The following is a 21953-nucleotide window of genomic DNA, read 5'->3' on the forward strand; positions in this document are numbered from 1 at the left end:
CAGAGAAAGTGTTAGTAGGTGGGAGCAGGAGAGGGCATGAGGTAGATGTCTGTGTTTGGAAACAAAGGATTGTATGTTGAGGAATAGCTCTGATGAAGAGGTGAGATGGATGGGGAGAATGGAGGGAGAGATGAAGAGTTCCTTACTAGGTGTAGGGATTAGGGGTGGTTGTAAGAAGTGAAGGATTAAGGGGGTGAGAGTGAAAAGAAAGACAAACATTGCTTACTGTGACAAAGTATCCAGTTACCTTCAGTTCCCTTCAGGTTCAATTCTGGATTAATTCAAATTTCTCACACTTCAGCTAATGGCCACACTTAAGGTAATGGCCACAGACTAAAGTCTGACACAGACTCCTGACCCACAATATATTTGTGGAATGTGGCTGTAAATATGCAAATCTCAAACCTGACCACCTGATCTCTGCAGCGACCTCTGAGAATCCTGACCGCATGTGGCGCGTACACTGTGACGATTCAGAAGTCTACAGCCACGTAGAGTGACTGCGGACTTTAAACATAAGACTGTACAAACCCCCTTTAAGGGTATGTGCACACGTAAATTTCGGCATCATTTCTTCAGCTCTTAGCAGGAAAAACTCATCATAAAATGTGCATTGTTGAAGCATTTTTGGTGCAAATTTTCACCCACTCATTAGCATGCATGAACTATGCAGCAAAAAAACTGAATTAACTTGCTGCAGATTTAAATCTGCACGTCAAAAATAAGCAACGTGTGCATGAGACTTTAGGATTCTCATTCACCTTGCTGACATCAGGAGATACTTCCGGTTTTCTGACAAATCTGCACAGCAAAAATGCCACAAAAACGAGAACATGCAATGTGTGCACACAGTCTAATACTGCAAAGTTCAAAGGTATAATTAATGGTCAACACCTTTGTTTCATTCACAAGGCTGTATTCACACATCTGTTATTCTCTTCTGTATGTTGTCTGTTTTAAGAAAAATAGCACACTGGCCCATAGAGTTGCAGTGGAATCATTCACAAATCATTTTTTTAATGGTCTATTCAGGCAAACTTTGTGTATGCCCTATGAGGTTAATCCATGACCTCTGCATTCATGGGTCTTGCATGCTGAGGCCAGTAATTGGCTTCAGATATCACAACAGTACCCCACGTGACATCTGCAATCAATGTAAACACTTTACCGATGGGTACTTGGTGCTGGAACAGAGAACACATATAAGTATTATTTAATTGTTTTTAGTTGCAATGATAAAACAATGCTTTTTATTACCAAATGCATTTTTCTTCTACCAGTACGCACTTGGTTAGATGACCTGAAACATGTCCAAAAAAAGTGTTGCCTTGCCCAAATCTTCCACTGTTTTCCGTTTTTTTTTTTTATTTTGTTTCTCTACTGCGATGATATGCCCTTTTGTTCTCTTGGCACCCAGTATGCTAATTCCCAATTTGTGGTCCAAGAGAACATGGCAGAAGAGGTCTCTGGGAGATGTAATCCTCCTCCCCACGCCCTTCCCCTGTGACTCTCTGCTTGGTCACCACTTGGCTGTATCTGAAACTGGTCGAATAGCTGGATCTCCTTGTTCTTGAGAGACCACGCTGTGAGAAGACTTTCATCTATGAATGTAGGCAAATCATATTGAGAATAGGGTGATCAGATGCAGCTGAGCAATATTGAGCAGCATCATAGAGATGAGAGGATTGCATGCCCCTGAGGGAACTCCTCTGACCCACGTCCATGAACCACAGGAATTAGAATACTGGTCACCCAAAGCTAAAAAAAAGACAAATCTCTAATGGAAAAACAAAATTAAAATAAGAAACCAGCGGCAGATATAGGGGATCCCATGGATTTTGGCAAGATAAAGTCATTTTTTGGACTTGTGACAGATCGTTTTTAACTGCATTAAATGACTGAACTAAAAAATAGGATGACTTATGTAAAAAATATTGACACAGCTTTGGAGTCTGGTTTTTATTTTAGCATACTGTTTGTTTCTTGTGTGGATATTTTTATAGACTTCCAGACATCCATACTTTTAGTAGCAACTGGTATGGAAAAAGTGTATGGAAAAAGTTTGTGTGTGTATATATATATATATATATGTATGTATAGTACAGACCAAAAGTTTGGGGACACCTTCTCATTTAAAGATTTTTCTGTATTTTCATGACTTTGAAAATTGTACACTTCACACTGAAGGCATCAAAACTATGAATTAACACATGTGGAATTATATACTTAACAAAAAAGTGTGAAACAACTGAAAATATGTCTTATATTCTAGGTTCTTCAAAGTAGCCACCTTTTGCTTTGATGACTGCTTTGCACACTCTTGGCATTCTCTTGATGAGCTTCAAGAGGTAGTCACCGGAAATGGTTTTCACAGGTGTGCCCTGTCAGGTTTAATAAGTGGGATTTCTTGCCTTATAAATGGGGTTGGGACCATCAGTTGTGTTGTGCAGAAGTCTGGTGGATACACAGCTGCTAGTCCTACTGAATAGACTGTTAGCTGCTTTTTTTCTTGCCATAATACAAATTCTAAGTAAAGAAACACGAGTGGCCATCATTACTTTAAGAAATGAAGGTCAGTCCGAAAAATTGGGCCAACTTTGAATGTGTCCCCAAGTGCAGTTGCAAAAACAATCGAGCACTACAAAGAAACTGGCTCGCATGAGGACCGCCCATCAGTGTAGCAGTTATCTTTACTGCCTTTGACACTTAAATATATACAAATGCTTCTCACTAAATTAGAATATCATCAAAAAGTTAATTTCAGTACTTCAATACAAAAAGTGAAACTCATATTATATAGTCATTATAAACCGAGTGATCTATTTGTAGTGTTTATTTCTGTTGTGTTTTCATTGACTGTAAGCCATAATCAGCAGAGCAGAGTGAACATATAGGCAGGTAGTTTCTAACTACCTGTTTGTTCTGCCTGGCTTCGGTGCAGAGTGGTCATGGACCACCGCTGCCAGCAATTCTGCCCCTTCACTTGTCCTCACGACAACCGAGCGGCTCTTCCTCTTTCGGGCTGCTTTGTTGACTGGGTGTGATTGCTGACGTCATGATGGTTGACAGCTGGCTTCAGGCAGTGGCGAGAAAGCTGTCAGTCATCATGATATCGGCTGTAACTGCCCATTGACGAAGAAGAAGCTGCTTTATTGATGTGATGTCACCAGAAGCCACCAGGAGCATTCTGTGACCACTTAGACGGCAGAGTTCGGTGCCGGGCAGTGCAGGCTGGCAGTCTGTAAATACCTGCCTGTAAAGTTCTTGGGCCCATAAGAAAAAATAAAATAAAATAGTCCTGGATAATTCCATTTAAAGACACACAGAATGTGCTTTTTTTTTCCAGACCATTATTTTTTAACAAATAAAATACTTTATCAATTAATTTTAATTCTTAGTTACTGCTATTTTTTTTATTAACCCTTTTGCAATGATTTTTCCTTCAGTTACGATGTTATCTTTGCTGGTGGCCCAGAAGAACTACTTAGAAACTTTCAGCAATCAAACCATAAGGTTGTATTTGCTGCCGAGGGATTGATATGGCCTGATAAAAGATTAGCTGACAAGTACCCGGTGGTGCGCAGTGGAAAACGATATCTTAACTCTGGAGGCAAGTAATTTGAATATATTTCTGCATAAAATAGATGTAATGAATAGCTGGCCATTTTGGGAACCTAACAATGCATCTTAACAGGGGTTCCTCTTATCTAGTATGGTTGTCCTGGCTTTCTAACAATTGTGCTATACACAGATTACAATCAGTTTCTGCGCTATGAATGGATCACAAACCAACATGTACACCCAGATTTATTGTCATATTAGGAAATAGTTTTTTTTTTTTGAAGGGGTGTTCTACTTATTCTATTTATAAGTGGTGCACAAAGGATTGCATAATTGTAACACAACAAACTCTTAAGCTGTGTGCCCACTATGCATTTTTTAAGCGTTTCCACAGCGGCAATTCCACCGCGGAAACTCTTAAAAAACGCTTGATAGAAGGTCTGCAATGTTCCCCAATGATAATCCGCATGTGCTGTGCAGATTATCATTGCGGAAAAATCCGCAGCACTACCATTTATTTTGCTGAATCGCGGCGCATTGGACCGCATGACATCCGCATGACTACACGTGCACAAGCGGATATCATGCGGTTCAATGCGCGGATGGTACCCGGGTCTGGAGAAGAAGAGACTCCCCTCCAGACCTGGGTACCATAGTACCTGTAGTTAAAGAATTAAAATAAAAACAACCTTATACTCACCTTTCCGGCGTCCCCCGGTCTCCTCTGAGTGGCGCTGCTGTCTCCTTGGCTTCCAGCGGTGGTCTGCAAGGATCGTCCGTGACGTCATTTGACGGTCACGCGACCGGTGACGTCAGCGGTTAGGTGATGGTCGCGTGACCGTTACATGACTAAATGACGTCATAGAAGGTCCTTTTTAGAGCACCGGGAGCTGCTGAAGATACCGGACGATGCTGAGGAGACCGGGGGCCATCTGAAGGTGAGTATAATGTGCGTTTTTTTTTTTTTTTTTACTATTGATGCTGCATTTGCAGCATCGTAACTTGGTCACACTATATAAATCCATGCCGGTTGCATGGATTTATATAGTGTGACCAGGTTGTCGAGCACTTTTCAAAGTGATGCTAATATAGCTTGAAAAAGCGCTTGACAACCCGCATGAGAAATCGCATGTTAAAAACGCTTCACTTATGCTTCTACCTGGCAGAAAAAACGCATGTAAAATCCACATGCTTTTTTTCTGCCAGGGAGATGCAGAAACGCTCAGGAAAAATCCGGAGCATTTCTGCATCGTGGGCACATAGCCTTATACTACTAGCTTTCCCCTGGTCCAGAGTCTGGTCTGCTGCTGTTGTAGCTTGTGCTTCTACTGCAGTGGTAACGTCACTTTGACAATCCACATTACCCCTGTAGCCAACCACTAAGAACAGTGGCTCAGTCCATTGACATCAGCAGAGGCGCTGAGCTCCGTGATTGGCTGCAGCGGTGATGCAAACTCTTGATCGGACATCACCGCTGCAGTCAAAATACAGAGACTAAAACTGCATCAGATGGGCAAAGCTGGATTGGGGGAAAGTGAGCACTATCTGCATTTTGTTTTCCATATATACAAACCTTGGTGGGGGGGCACTATTCTTAAAGTGGAAAACACCTTTAAGCAACACACTAGTAGACATGCACACCCAGCTTTCCCAAGCTCTTGAACAGTTAACTACTTACACGCTGGCTACAAGGTAACATAACCAAGCCATTTTCTCTCCTGGAGGGAGAAACAAATTACATTTTTTATTTAATATACAAAACGAGTACAGTGCTTTAAAAATAAATAAATAAATGGTGAAATAATTAAGACATTCATTAAGGCAAAAACAGTATAAAATAAAAGAGATGAAAATATAGACTCTTCATACAAATTAGATTTGTGAACAATTCTGGCAGAGGAGACAGCCAGGGGAAATATAGACAGATCTGCAATACTTACATCCAACGAATAAAAAATGCCAGGACCAAAATACATTCACATTGTTTAAAAATATGTAAATTTTATTGAATAAAAGACAAAAACAAATTATTATAAAAATCCAACAACAGGTGTAATGATGCACAGAAAGGTGAGTAAGCAACAGAGATAGCCCAATAGTATATATATTCTAATTAATTCTGTAGGTATAAAGTGACATAGTGCTCAATAAATCTGATCATATAAATAATACATCAAATATATATAACATTCGTTGGATGTATTTATAGGTAATAATGCCCTTTAGGACACCTTATATACAACCCCTGGCAAAAATTATGGAATCACCAGACTCGGAGGATGTTCATTCAGTTGTTTAATGTTGTTGAAATAAAGCAGATCACAGACATGGCACAAAACTAAAGTAATTTCAAATGGCAACTTTAGGGCTTTAAGAAACACTAAAAGAAATCAAGAAAAAAAATGTGGTACTCAGTAAGGGTAATTTTTTTCAGACCAAGCAGATGGAAAAAAATATGGAATCACCCTGTAAATTTTCATTTCCAAAACTAACACCTGCATCAAATTAAATCTGCTCGTTAGTCTGCATCTAAAAAGGAGTGATCACACCTTGGAGAGCTGTTGCACCAAGTGAACTGACATGAATCATGGCTCCAACACAAGAGATGTCAATTGAAACAAATGAGAGGATTATCAAACTCTTAAAAGAAGGCAAATCATAACGCAGTGTTGCAAAAGATGTTGGTTATTTACAGTCAGCTATGTCTAAAATCTGGACCAAATAGAAACAACATGAGAATGTTGTTAAAGGCAAACATACTGGTAGACCAAGGAAGACATCAAAGCGTCAAGACCAGAAACTTAAAGCAATATGTCTCCAAAACAGGAAATGCACAAAAAAACAAATGAGGAATGAATGGGAGGAAACTGGAGTCAATGTCTGTGACCGAACTGTAAGAAACCGCCTAAAGGAGATGGGATTTACATACAGAAAAGCTAAACATAAGCCATCATTAACACCTAAACAGAAAAAAACAAGGTTACAATGGGCAAAGGGAAAGCCATCGTGGACTGTGGATGACTGGATGAAAGTCATATTCAGTGATGAATCGCGAATCTGCATTGAGCAAGGTAATGATGCTGGAACTTTTGTTTGGTGCCATTCCAATGAGATTTATAAAGATGACTGCATGAAGAGCACATGCAAATTTCCACAGTCATTGATGATATGGGGCTGCATGTCAGGTAAAGGCACTGGGGAGATGGCTGTCATTACATCTTCAATAAATGCCCAAGTTAAGTTTACATTGATATTTTGGACAGTTTTCTTATCCCATAAATTGAAAGGGTGTTTGGGCATGATGACATCATTTTTCAAGAGGATAATGCATCCTGTCATAGAGAAAAAACTGTGAAAACATTCCTTGAAAGAAGACAAATAAGGTCAATGTCATGGCTTGAAAATTGTCCTGATCTCAATCCAATTGAAAATCTTTGGTGAAAGTTGAAGAAAATGTTCCATGACAAGGCTCCAACCTTCAAAGCTAATCTGGCAACAGCAATCAGAGAAAGTTTGAGCCAGTTTGATGAAGAGTACTGTTTGTCACTCATTAAGTCCATGCCTCAGAGACTGCAAGCTGTTATTAAAGCCAGAGGTGGTGCAACAAAATACGAGTGATGTATTGGAGTGTTCTTTTGTTTGTGTGTTTTTCATGATTCCATAATTTTTTCCTCAGATTTCAGTGATTCCATATTTTTTTCCCTCTGTTTGGTCTGAAAAAATTATCCTTACCGAGTACCACATTTTTAATCTTGATTTCTTTTAGTGTTTCTTAAAGCCCTAAAGCTGCCATTTGAAATGACTTTAGTTTTAAGCCATGTCTGTGATCTGCTTTTTTTTCAACAACATTAAACAACTGAATGAACATCCTCCGAGCCCGGTGATTCCATAATTTTTGCCAGGGGTTGTATATGCTGCAAATGAATGACTCGTCCACAATTCAGGAAAATATTGCACTCCTGTGGGTTGCCAGCTACCAAAACTTTTACAATTTTACCTACAGATGCGGATATTCTCCCCAATCATAGATGTACCATGGATTCTATAAACCTAGAATTAGAATACAAAATACCTTAAAATATTGTTTTACCTTGTCTTGTATGCAGTACAGATAGAATGACTGTACCAGTGAAAATGTTGATACCTGTGCATTTAACACCACATGTTCCAGTGGATGCATACAGGGGTACATCTGCTGGTCCAAATGGTTATCCAACATTGAACGCTACCTGTTAATTACCCTGCATACATCCTCCATGTTCTCTTTAACAGATAACTTGCTTTAAATACCGGTTCACAGCAAGGGGGAACAGGCAGTGATCAAATACCTCTAGCCTTTGATCTCTATAACGCATAGCTCTACTTATGACAGACGTTTATGAGGGAGTACCCAAAGAAACAAGAATCCTCTTCTAGAGGGGGTCAGTTGTAGTTTGTGCTTCCTCTGCTAGATGAATGTTTGCGGAGCGCTTGTGAGTCTGTATGCAAGCTGACCTTTTTGGGGAAGGTTGTATTTGGCTCTGTGATGAATGGCTGCAGAGAGATCCCGCAGAATCCCACCGCCGCCACCACTTGTGACGAATCCACACCTCGCCACCTGCTTGACTTCACAATGACGTCAGACAGATCACGTGATACGGATCTGCCCTTTGCACCAACATGACATTATACACCGCCTCAGGGATGAGGACGGTCAGATTCTTACAGTTCTACACATATACCCCCTGTTCACACGGGTACAGGAATGCATCGGGAGTGATAAGATGTGGCCCACTCAGTCACTGCCGTTGCACCACACTTGCTCACACCCCCAACTGGCCTAGAGGTCCCTTCACTAGGTCCAGTGAAGCAGAACCTTGTCGGCCTGGTAGAGCCGCCACCAGTTTCTATTAGATATAAGTCCCCGGACCGTTAACGGCATTTATTACCCATCCCGGTAGCATGAGGATTAAACCGAACAACGGACATGTTGGTTTGTGGAACAAGATAAAAGAGCAGCCCAAAGTTAAATTCTATATTTAATCGCCGTAAGGGCACACTAGACCTTACACTATAGACATAAGGGTTATACATGCATACATACATAACGGTCAGAGATGCAAACACAATAGTAGTGGTACAAAAGATATAAGCATAACTTACGAGACAATTACCAGTCAATTGAAATGTCTGGCTTGTGGGGGAGGGACTCTCTCTTTGTTGCAGGACTTCTCCCACAGGATGTATCCTCACGACCTCCCAGGAAAAAGACAATGGAGCCAGGGCTGCTGGGCTCTTAACCCTTCTGGTTCACTCCCCCTCCTGCCTCCAAGCTGAACTTAAATCTCCACCCCTGGTCTCTCTCAGCTAAAAACTCCAAAAACTAAAATGGAATATACCTCCTTAATGGTATAAATCCTAGGGAGGCGGTTCTGGTGTCATCTGATCCAGCCGGGCCCCTGCTAATTATGGAGACCAAGACAAGTGTCCCTAGGGGCTCCCGAAAGACTCTGCCATGTATCTCCCCATCTGTGCTAGACAGGACTGGAAGCCAGGATGACATTCCCCCGGTTCGGGTGATTCCAAAAATTTATTTGATGTATCACTGGGATGTATCATATTCCCATAAATCTGTGTTGAATTTTAATTGTCTGACACAAAGGACCGCATGGCTTGGGGTCCACAGGGAGTCTTCCTGTGCAGCTCCACAGCTGCTGTTAGGTATTTGGTATTTGCCTCTCGGCCCCCTCCATTGCAGAAATGTCCGGTTTCAATTTTATATTTGTAGACCTCTCTAATCCCCCGCCAAACAGGGCACAATGATAGACATTTGATTTATGTTTTCAATATTCTTCACAGGCTCCATTGAGTTATATATATATATTTTTTTCATTTCCCAACAACTTGCTCAACCTTTAAACCTCTTTTGTGTTGTTTTAATCAAACGAACAACATGTGGCTATGAAATTTGTTTCCTTTTTGGAAAAATACATTAGAAATGATTGCAGCAAAATCAATGCTTTGCAACAATGTCTTTCATGACCAATTCCACGTTTAAAATTTGTCGACAAACTCCATGAAATTCCAGTCAATGCCTCGTTTCATAAATGGTCCAATGGCGATCTTCTAAAATGTCATGTTTCATTACATTTCATCAGTTCTTGTGGTCAAAGGATGTGTTGGGACAAGGTTGATTTTATAAATAAACTTTTTCACCTTGCTTAAAACTGAAGAATCGTTCATAAACCTGTATATTACTTATGACTGCTGGAAACAAAACTTTTCACATACTGACTTCACAAACATTCACATAGAAGTGGAAGCCTATACTACAAGTGCTCCACCCTCCAGAAAACACTTCGTTCTTTTTGCATGCCTCCTCAAATTTATGGATTTTATTTCATCAGATTACATTGTTAATCTTGGCTTTTTATATGTTTACAATAGAACAACTTTTGTTTGTTCAAATGCAATTGAGCTTGTATTTCCAGACAAAAGGTTAGTGTTTGTTGGTTTTTGGTGAGCTTTTATACATTGTAATGTTTTGAGCTATGGTTTTGTTTTCCTTAGCTTCTCTCATGCGCATTATGTTCGAAGGTCCATAAGGTGCCATGTACCGACAGAAGAACAGGATCTTCATTACAATACTTGGCTAACATATCGCTTACACTTTGTTTGTTCTTATAATTAGTGGAAGAATGATACTGTACTTATAGATTACCAAGTTCCCCTTTAATTACCACCTTTTGTTGGGCCGGAAGAGCTAAGCTAGGCTTGGATCTCTGTCAAGTCTAAATAAAAGCCTGGTTCCATGGACATGCACAGTGATCCATGCATAAGTGCACAGTCTGCACGGGAAAAGGTCAGAGCAGACTGAGACAGAGATTTTCATGGCTGCCTGACTCTGTTTATCAGGCTCCATCTGACTATTAGGTGGAGTTTCTCACATATTAACCCTTTTATTCCGTAAAGCACATATATTAGTTACTTGGATTTTGCATGAATAAATGATGCAATTTTCATTTCCCAATAGTATGACTATATTGCAATAAGTTGAATTGTTCTATTTATAAAATATAATGAAATAAATAATTGAATGATATATTGAATGATATATTTAAATATGGGTGAAAAAGACCGACAGACCTATATCAGGTTATCACACAAGTCCTAAATGTAGATAAAGTGAACTAAATGAAACCACAGAGTCCAAGATATTGAGGAAAATGATCCAAAATCACATCTTTTGAGTTGGAAAAGTATGTTATCCTTTGCTTTCAGTATCTGGTCTGAAACCCTTGTGCAGCAATAACTGCATCATCTGTTCTGTTGGTGAGGTTTTCTTCCATGAGTTGCTCGCTTCATGCTTTTACACAACATTTCTATAGAATTAAGGTCAGGACTTGGCCATTGCAAAAAAAATATTTTATTATTCTTTTAACAATTCTTTTTAGAATGATTTTTGTGGCTTGGTTAGTTGTCTTGTTGCATGACCCACATTCAGATTATTTTAGAGATGTTTTTTTGTAGCCTTTTCCAGTCTGAAACTGCTCTTCTGAGATCCTCAGAAGTCTCCTTCCTTGAGCTATGATACACTTCGACAAACATGTTGGGAAGATCAGACTTTCATAAATAACTGTTTTCTATAGATAACGGGTCACACACAGACTACCTGATTGTCATATCATTAATTAAAAAACCCAGACTCTAATTTCACCTTCAAATTATCTGTTAATCATAAGGGTTCACATACTTTTTCCACTTAGTCATGTGATATTGGATCACTTTATTCATTTAAAAAAAACAAAGTCCAATATTTTTGAAGCCCTTCTTTTGATTCGGTTTTTTTTTAAATACTTTTAGGACTTTGGTGAAAGTTTGAAGTTTTAGGCTTTGTTCACACACGCTGGGCTTTTCAGCGTATTTTGCTTCAGATTTTTATGCAAATTTTCAGCTGTGTTTTGCAGTGCAAGCAAAGTGTGTGTGAAACCAGAATTCTTGTTTGTTTGTTTTTTGCTGCGTATTTTGTGCCTTGGTTGGGTTTTTGGAAAATAGAGAATGTCACTTCTTTCAGCGTTTTTTTCACCCATAGGAAATGAGTGGTGAAAAAAACGCACCAAAAAACGCAGGTAAATTTTAAATTATTTTTTTTTTAAGCATTTTTGATGGCGAAATAGAATGGGGTTCTTTTTTTTCACAGTACTTCATGGACATGCATAAATAGAGACCAAAGGACAGTGAAAAAAAGCATAAAAAAATGCAGCAAAACCTGCTTTTTTGATGCAGCTGATTTCCTGCCAGACATCCGTTTTGCTGCAGATTTCTGACGTAAAAAAAACCACAACATGTGGGAACATAGCTTTAGGGCAAATTAACGCAGAAATATGGGAAATTTGAAAGGTTTCACAAACTTTCAGGCACCACTTTAGTTTTTATACGCACATTTTGCAGGCATGTTCCGACACATGCTGGATTTACTGCACTCTATTGAGATTTTAGGGCAGAAGATCTTCAGAGTTTTTACAGAAGACTGATGAGAATTGAGCACTGTCATTCTCACACTGCGGGCATTTTCTGTGAAACTTGTTCATCAAGTTTAGCAGGAAGTAAAACCATTTACAAGCAAGCCCAATTTTTTGAAAAGTTTTCTGCACTCCCATAAGAATAAAGGGAGCGACAGTGCGCATGATTGATCATAGCTTTATTTACCCAGAGTTCTTCAGTTGGACCCCAGCGATCAGGATGTTATCCCCTGTCCCAAGGATAGGGAATAACTTCCAAACTTGAGAATACCCTTTAAGCGTGCAGGGAAGTTTACATAGAAATCAGTAGCAAGATCAATAGGTTTTGAAGCGGATTTGACTCTGCTCTGCCTTTTAGGGCTCACACTTACCTACGTTTATAAAATCGGTCCGATGTTCCTAAAAAGTCAGACTAGTGTCATGCGAGTCGAACGCAATTTTTATCAAAAAGCATCAGTATGATATCCGTATGGAATACGTTTTTAACATTTGCTTTTACATACAGTAATTATTTGTCATTTAAAGATGGCTTTCTAAGTAAAGAACACATATATAGTTAGAAATCTGTGAGTGAGATATATAATAAGTGCTTTGCATGTGTAGTTTACTGTACATGTATTTAATAAATACTTGAATTTAAAGAAAAAAATGGTGTGGGCTCCCCCATAATATTGTTAACGAGCTGAGGGAAAGCCAACAGCTGAGGACTGATGTTTATAGTGTGGGAAGGGGCTTATAAACATGGATCTTCCCAGGCTATTAATATCAGCTTACAGCTGTGTTCTTGGCTTTTACTGGTTATTAATAAAGATGGACACCACAAAAAAAAATGACATGGGGGTCCGCCCTATTTTTAATAACCAGCAAAGGCTAGGCAGACAGCTGTGGGCTAACTTTAATAGACTAGGAAGGGGCCAAGGATATTGGCCCCCTCCCAGACTAAGAACATCAGCCCTCAGCCGCCCCAGAAATGGTGCATCCATAAGATGCGCCAATTCTGGTGCTCAGTCTTCGCTCTTCACACTTGTTCTGGTGCGGTGGCAAATGGTTTAATAGTTGTGGGATTGATGTCAGCTGTTTTATGGCTGCTGACATTAAGCCCAGGGTTAGTTACTAACCCTATAGTCAAATTTAATAAACACAGAGTAAAGTCCTTTATTTGAAATAGACACCCCCCCCCTTTTTACCATTTATTATTGAAAAGTGCAAAATAATAGAACACCATATTCCTCACCAGTCCAGCAATAATCCATTTGTTTCCACGATAAGTCCAACTCTCCTACATCTAGATGACTTGCTGAAAGGTGGCATGATGCGACCATTTAGCCTGGCATCCAGAAGAGACATTGAGCTATGCGTGATAGCGCAGCATCAGTGCATCGTGTTGACGTGAGTAGGGTGAGTGGAGTTCATAGGCGATGAACTCCATTCACCTCACTGATATCAGCGCTAGTGGAGGCGGAGGGTAGATGTTCTTAGTCTGGGAGAGGTCCAATATCCATGGGCTCTTCCTAGCCTATTAATATCAGCCCATAGCTCTCTGCCTAGCTTTTGATGGTTATTAAAAATAGGGGGACCCCACACTTTTAAATAACCAGTAAAGGGTAAGTACACAGCTGTGAGCAGATATTAATAGCCTAGGAAAATCCATGCTTATTACCCCCTTCCCACACTATAAACATGAGCCCCGAGGTGACTGCTTTCCCTCAGCTGGTTAAGAATATGGGGACCCTACACCATTTTTTTTCCTTTTATTCTATCTATATCTAGTCTATTCTGATGGTTCACACTTTGATCTTACTGTACTCTGCTGATGAAATATTGGGTTTCCTATGAGATGGGGCATAAAAATTGCACGACATACGCATGGTCTGTTTGCTGTGTATTTTTTTTTTCTCGCACCCATTGACTTGCATTGGTCAGTCGCCTCTGATCTACATGGCCACTTGCAGCATGCTGCGATTTTTTTTTTTTTCTCTCCGTCCAATCTGAGCTGAGAAAAAAAATCACAAGTCTTTATTAATTTAGAATACAGGTTTTTTTGGACTATATTTGTTTTTACAAATGAACTTAATAAAATACAACTATGAATTTATGGAATGGAGTTATCTTTACAATATTTGATGGCAATGATGTGTTGTTTGAATTTCAGGATTTATTGGATATTTATCAAATGTACAGCAAATAGTTCAGCAATGGACATTACAAGATAATGACGATGATCAACTTTTTTATACTAAAGTTTACATAGACCAGCTACAAAGGGTAAGCAACCAAATGCACTGGTACTTCTATGTTTGTTTTGTTGAATGACTTCTAATGCTGTGTTTTCTGTCTTTTGTAGAAATGAGCATAAAAATGTTGTGTTTGGCTCCTTGGAATGTTAAAAAATAGAAAGAAGGAAACCTACTCAGACACACAGGCCTCGATTGATCAAAGTGATTACACCAGAATTCTGTCCTTAAATGTTTTGAAAGGTCGCAAAATTTTTGCGCAGCGTAGAGTTGTGCAAAAATATTGCAAGTTTTGTCGTTTTCATGTCAGCTTTCCAACGGTAAGGAGGGATTGAAATAAGGAACGTGGCTCTACAGCTTTTCTAACTCCTTACTAGTGTTGAGCGAGTATGTTCTATTAACCATTTCGCTGAGTATGCTCAGGCCGAGCTTCGAGTATTTACAGCTGCTCGGTGATATGGTTGAATCGCTCCCGTGTGCATGATTTGCAACTGTTTGACAGCTTTATTACATGTGAGGAATGTCTATTTCTTACACATTCCTCACATGTAATAAAGCTGTCAAACAGTTGCAAATCATGCACACGGGAGCGATTCAACCATATCACCGAGCAGCTGTAAATACTCGAAACAGAACATACTATTCCTTACACAAGAAATCTTACCCCAGTCACTGGAAGGAGTAAGATTTGTAACAAAGTGCAGAACTCTTGTCAGATGCACCTGATTCATTATAAGGCATGCCTCTTTTAATGAGACAGGAGAGTTTCACTCCAACACACCCCCTTGAAAATTGCTGGTCTTGATAAATTGGCACCTTAGTTTTTGGTGTAATCATGGAGAGTACCCCCCTCAAGCTCCAGTGATTGATAAGCTGCTGTGTATACACATATACACAGCAGCACTGTTGAGAAGAGCAGGAGGAACCATCTTCTTAGGAATATGACACTGGACTAAACCAAATGTCAGGTGTATTTTTTCAGTGCTCACAATTCTCCTTCAGTCTGAGAATTGTTGAGGGTCATTGTAGCTGAACTCAAAGCAATCATTTTTCTCTATTCTGTGGATAGGTGATTAAGTGTTGTGTATGAGACTATCCCTTTTTAAGGGTTATTCTCTACATGTCTTCAGCAGTACACGGTATCAAAGGATCTTTCATTTCCTTGTTGCTGTTTTCTCTTTGGGTGACAGTGTTGTCTCAGTAGCTTTTTCCTACTGTGGAGCTGCTTCTTGCTAATTTGACACATTAACTTTTCTATCAGTGCTTGTTCTGAAATGTACACTGCTGCCACTATATTTGCATATAGAGATGACAGTACGTTTGTACAAATGTGTGGCTTAAGTGAATAGGAAAATTGCTGATGGTGGGTGCCGGGGGATTTTGATTTTGCAGAACTAATAACAGCAGCTTAATTTGAAAGGTAGACCCGGATGGAGCAGTGAGCAGCTAATTGCTGTATAGAATTCAATGTGCTTCAGAATTGTGACGGTATCTCAGAAGTTAACTTCTTCTCTGGAGGGTAACTGCTGTGCATACTGCTGGTGGTAGCTGTCCTTGGAAAGTGGCTATACACTATGTAAGATAAAAGCACTTAAAGCAGGAGAAAACAAGCAGATATATAATTCTATTTTACATCAGTATTTATAGGCCAAAATCAGGGGTGGAACAATCAGAGGAAAAGTAAATTAGAAACGTGCACAGATTCCGCCTTTTTCATCCACGCCTGGTTTTGGCTTACAAATAGTGATAGAAAATACTGAATGTGAACATGGCCTTAAGCAACGCAAATACAAACATGCTCATTTTCATGCTGTCATACAAATTATACCAATTTTATAATCTGAAAATACTCTTTTTTTTGTTTTGTTTTTTTTAAAGTACATAAATGAAGAACTTATAACAATATATTTAGGCAGAATGTATCCGGAGAGAAAATTTTGAAGTCCGTTCTGTTTGCAGCTGCATCGTCTTTATTTGCTCCAAATTTATCAACATATCACACAATGTTTGATAAATTAGGCACATATTTAGATGTCCTTCAGACATTTAGACCAGAATAAATAAAGACTGGTAGAAATGCAGTAGCAAGTGCAGAAAGAGTTAACATGCATCACAAAGGGCCACATTTTTTAAAATCTTGTAATTAATGACTAGTTTTGCTATGTACAGTAGTGTACATTATCCTCCTTCCACGGTTTCAATAAATTTCTTACATTGAACCAAGTTGTAATTGGAGTGGTTTTCTTTTCATGGCACTTCCCCAAAGTCTTCACAAGTCCCCAGACATAAACAGCCCTCCATCGCCCCCTTTGTGCTCCGGCCAGAGTACCATTGGGAAGTCCATCTGCTGTTTAAATTATGTTAAATTTGACACCAATTTCTTTTCATGTAAAAGTGAGTGAGAAGTCAGGAATAAGTCTGTGTTTTTTTTTCTGTCTGAATTGAACAGGATGAAGGAGAATTAACTAAACTATGTAATAAAATGAGCTGTCTTTTTCTATAACTGTTGCCAACTCATGACTCGCATTTCTACCTTGTGGCTCACCATGTGGTATTTTCACCTGTATTGTAAGATGCTTTATAGCATTTTTTATGCGGTAACAGTATGCAGTATCCCTTTTTTTCACCTATTGATAGGATTGATAAATGGTAATCTTAACGAGCCTGCTATTTCATAGAACAGGTAAACCCTAGTGATAAGCGAGCGTGTTCTATTAACCCCTTCAGCGATCACGCTCGGGTGCTCGCCGAGTATTTTGGCGTCCTCGGCATTTCTTTTAATGTCGCCACGGCTGTATGACAGCTGTCACACAGGCAGAGATGCCGAGCACGCCAAAATACTCGGCAAGCACCAGAGCGTGCTCGCTGAAGGGGTTAATAGAACACGCTCGCTCATCACTAGTAAACCCCAAATAATTGTCATGACTAACTTTAAAATGGACATTCTTATTTGACTTTTGGTTTAGTTTATTTGCAGATTGATCATTTAAGCATATAAATGTATCAGATCAGTGTTATATTGAGCAAATGTAGACATAGTATCCTTTTTTTTTTTTAATCCTGACATGTTGATTTAAACACTGTCAAGCCTCCGGTTGCTCCATTCTATTCTGAAACTTATTTGTTTTTCTCCCAGTCTTGGCAAATGCCTTTGTTCCACTAACAATTCCAAGCGAATAACACTTTTGAAACAGTAACAATGTAGCACAGTGAAATGGAAAATATCAGAAAAAAAAACCTCTGACTCTTCGAAGAGCCTATTGTTACTCTCCTTTTTTATTTATTTATTTTCTTTTAACAGGAACGCATAAATATCACCTTGGACCACAAGTCTCGAATTTTCCAAAATCTAAATGGAGCGGTTGGTAAGGCAAAAAATTTTTGTTTCATTTCAGTAAATGGTAATTGCTGGTTTATTGTGGATACGATGCATTTGTCAGGAAAACACTATATGGATTGAATCAAGAAGAATGGTGAAGTTATACATTCAAATAATGGTGTGGTCACATTGTCGAGAGTGTTCCTGTGGGAATAGAGTATGCTGCTGATTTTAGAATCTACATCAAGATCTGTTCTAACCTGCATGAATCTACATGGGAATTTATTGCTTAGGTGGACGGTCTGGCCATCAATGAGTTTAGTGGGAAGTGGTTTTTATAAAATTAAGTTTTGTCCCCAAGAAAATTTTTTACTCAAACTTTATTTTTTTAACAATTGTTATTATTAGATTATTGAATATTTTAAAGAGATGAAAATGGACATATAATGTAATTACAGATTAATCGCATCAAGGTAAACTGCCTAGTCCCGAAAGTACAGCTTGTTTCTGTACAAATATGATATCGTTGGGGATATTAAGAAAAGAGCCCAAGGGTGTGCAGTGTCCTTATAATGAAGAAAAATGCTGGAAGACCCATATTTCACTTTTGTGCAAAAACTTGTTAAATGTATTGTATTGTCTTGATGCATTGCAGATGGCCAGATGTGTATATGTGTGTGTATGTATATGTATATGTATATATATATATATATATATATAATAATATATAATGGTAAATTAAAAGGAATCTGTTACCAAGTCTTTGCTCCCCCATTTCAGAGCAGTATGATATTGAGGGCAGAGACCCTAATTCTAGGATGTATGACATAATGAGCTGCTTAGTGTCATTTTGATAGTAACAGTTTTCTCTACTGCAGTTCTCTGAATGCTGAGTTTTGTATAACCCTGTCCACACCACTGATTGGCAGCTTTTTGTGTACACTGTGCATAGGCAGAAATCAGCCAGTCAGTGGTGAGGTTGGGGTTAATAATGCTTGACCACTTGACAGCAGGCCTACTAATCTTCTAATGGTCTCCTGCTGATAAAACTTTTTATCAAAACTACACCAAGCAGACCAGTAAGTAACATATTGCGGGAATCTTGATCTCTGCCCCTACGTTATGCCGTTCTCAGATTAAGTGGCAAAAAAATGATTTTTTTTTTTTAAGAGTAAAATTCTTTAATATTTGATTTATATTCCCGAAATGTCAGCAACACTCTGCTGCTGTGTACGTCTATATATGACTTCATACAGTAATACTGAATATTCCACTTTTCCCTTTTTGACAGATGAAGTTGTTTTACATTTTGATAATGGGCGAGCACGAGCACAGAACACTCAGTATGAAACTTTCCCCATTCTAGTACATGGAAATGGCCCAACAAAGGTAAGATCATGATGTTCAATACTGTACTTGGAATGCAAATGCAGTTTTTCCGTGGCATCATAACATTTCCATCCTAAAGAAACTATCGCTATTCTCATAACATGGAATATAGTTAATTAGTTCTAGTATGTGTGCTGAAATTCACTTTTATTTGAAAAATTAACTCAGCTAGTGACTGTGAAGACTCCAGAACTGGTTTACATTTTTAAATCTATATATTGTATTCTAGAAAAACTGAATAACTTTACACAATTGCACTCATTAGATGGTCCACCCCTAAAATGCTTGTCAGAGGGACAGAACAAGCAACACTTATTGACCTTTCTTAGCTGTAGAGCAATGGCTGATGTTCCTGGTGGAGGAGGTAGAGGCAAGCTTTTCTTTTTTAAACTTTGACGTATAAGGAATCCATTCAGATGCAACTGTGCATTATAGCCCAGAATGATTATCCTGCCCCGCTGCCTGGTCTGCTTTAAAGAGGTTGTCCAAGACTAACATATTGACAAACTGTCAATCACTTCATGGGGGTCCAATACCTGGTTCCCCCATCGATCCGCTTTTATCTGCTATGATGGCATCCTGATGTAAACAGTGTACTGGGCTGGAGTAGCTCAGCTACGTACACTGGAGCAGTCAATAAAATTTGTATAGAATCCTGTCCTTCCAGTTCGGTACATTGTTTACATCTGGCCACCATCAAAGAAAATAACAGCTGATTAGTCGGAATGCCGGGCGTTGGACCCCCACTAGAGATGAATGGATCCCTTCGTGCAACAACGGTCCAGGTCAGTGTTTTCTGGCCATGGTCAAGAGGTTCACAAACTTCATGAGCTTCTGAGTTCCTCACACAACCTTTGATTCTCCAGCCCAGTGTGATGACATATGTGCGGCTCATGGCTAATCTGAGGAAATTCAAGCAACTCTTGTCCACACCAGGGAACTGACCTGGATGGTTGACTAGGGTTACGCAAAGCCATCAGCTCATCTCTAAACCCTATCACTCTGATGTTGATGACCTGTCCTGAGGATAAGTCATTGATAGTTAGCTCTGGACAGCTTTTTTTAATGAGCACTGCTATATTTATGTACTAGAAGAGATGTTTTGGGATAGACTACCTCTTTCATATTGCTGTGTGTGTCAACGTCCATATCGAAACTTGTATATCAAATGTAAAATATTTTGTAACCATTTTACTGCCCTCATTGAACTCGCTCAGTCTTCATTTATTTGGGTTGAAAAATTTACTGGCTTTAGAACATTTCCTAAATCACTGTGGCATAGATGCAAAGCTTCTGCTTTATTTTATGATCCTTTTTAACCTTTCCATCAAAATGAACCAGGACATAAGTCCTGGACCACAAGCTCCATCTCTGCCTGCCAAACGTGGAGAACAGATTTAGAAATCAAGTAGACTGGCAAGAGGGAAAAAGTTTAAAATAAAATGAACATCTTCGAGTTGGATCTTCAGAAGGAAATATTCCAGCAGGTGACAATTTTTTTGAGGTGGCGTGTAGCGGTGGAATACATCACTTTCCCAGGGCCTTTTATTCATATTTTTTTTGTCTCTGAAACGTTTCCAGGAAACAGGAATATTAGCATAATAATGTTTGTTTGGCATTGGAAGTTAGTGATTTGTGCTGTTTCTTCAGCCGCTGTCTGAAATAAAATCCCTAAATGTAAAGTCTGAGAACACATTGAACCACGATGTACCTTGTTCTTGTGCAAATGAAAGACCAGGAACAGTGAGATGTATTTTTAATTTGGAAACACTGTGTCATAGATACCTTCTTTCTCGGAGTGACTCACCAGTTATTTTAGGATTGGTTTTCAGTCTCGGCTTCTAAGTGATGTTATGCGCACCGAAGAAGCCTGTGACTTCACATAAGTTATTTCTCTGACCTCTGACGCTGGAGTCTGTGCTGTTCGGGCACTATTGGTACTTGTTGAGTTAAACGTCTGCTCATATACCTTTCAATTCCCCCATGAGTTGGTTAAGTCGAATAACACCGAAAGAAATAAACTCTATGAAAGGAGGAAAATTGTCTTACAAGAGATCGGCCAGACTGTCACAGACTGATGTCATCTGGAAAGCATTTGCTGCTTTTCCTGCTTACATTAGTTTGCGGTTTTGGTCTCATCATCTGATTTAGTATTTTAATAGTCCCTGTGCATAAGGTAATAAGGCGTTATAATCGTATTGAAGGCAATACCTTTAAGTTGTTTTGTTAATGGACTACATTTATTTGACTTTGCTGTTTTCATTGAAGTTATGCTGCAGTAGGTGTCCTAATTATATCATCTGGGGGAAGAGAAATTATGCATTAAAATGTTTCATAGTATAATGTGAGTTAAAATTACAAAGTGTAATGGAATAATCATAAAAGAAGCCTAAAACAAAAGATTTAAGGGACTGTTCAGGCATATAAATTCACTTCAAGTGGCATGTAATAAAAAGTAATACTGACCTCCTGCTGCTCCCTTTCCAACATGTCTCGGGTCCCCCGCTTCCAGTCTCGGTTCCCCCGCCGCCAATCTCTGTTCCCCGTTGCCAGTCTGGGTTCCCCGTTTATATCAAACCTCATGCGATTTTTGTTTCATGGATATCATAATTTTATATGTTTATCAGTGTTTGTTTTCAAGATCACGCATCCTGCTTATTGTTTCCTTATTGAACTCCTTTTCCTTCATTTAGTTTTCTGTTTTATCCATTCGATGGCCCTTAGGTTATGTTTTATTTATGCCTCGTGTGAATTTGGGCCTGGTATCAATGACACTGGTGTGTTATGTGCGCAGAAATGGTATTTAGCTTTAACAATACCGGAAAACAATTATGGTTTCACTTTTTTTCAAGAAAGAATTAAAGAGATTGTCCATTACTTTAACACTGATGGCTTATCGTTAGGATAGGTCATCAATGTCTGATCGGTGCGGGTGCAACACCTTGCACC

At 39.1% G+C, this 21953-nt stretch overlaps 1 protein-coding gene across 3 annotated transcripts in view; it reads left to right on the forward strand.

Annotated features, from left to right (window-relative positions):
• PLOD2 (procollagen-lysine,2-oxoglutarate 5-dioxygenase 2) overlaps positions 1-21953 on the forward strand; it is a 198609-nt gene that overhangs the window by 97068 nt on the left and 79588 nt on the right. For all 3 annotated transcript variants that reach the window (XM_073674662.1, XM_073674661.1, XM_073674660.1), the window contains exons 4-7: positions 3447-3610; positions 14215-14327; positions 17598-17661; positions 18907-19004. In XM_073674662.1, coding sequence (XP_073530763.1) covers positions 3447-3610; positions 14215-14327; positions 17598-17661; positions 18907-19004 — 439 coding nt within the window. The remainder of the gene's footprint in view (positions 1-3446; positions 3611-14214; positions 14328-17597; positions 17662-18906; positions 19005-21953) is intronic.

This window comes from Phyllobates terribilis, unplaced genomic scaffold (genome assembly GCF_046119375.1).
Source record: "Phyllobates terribilis strain yellow unplaced genomic scaffold, ASM4611937v1 Scaffold_3__8_contigs__length_932513732, whole genome shotgun sequence".
Taxonomy (NCBI): domain Eukaryota; kingdom Metazoa; phylum Chordata; class Amphibia; order Anura; family Dendrobatidae; genus Phyllobates; species Phyllobates terribilis.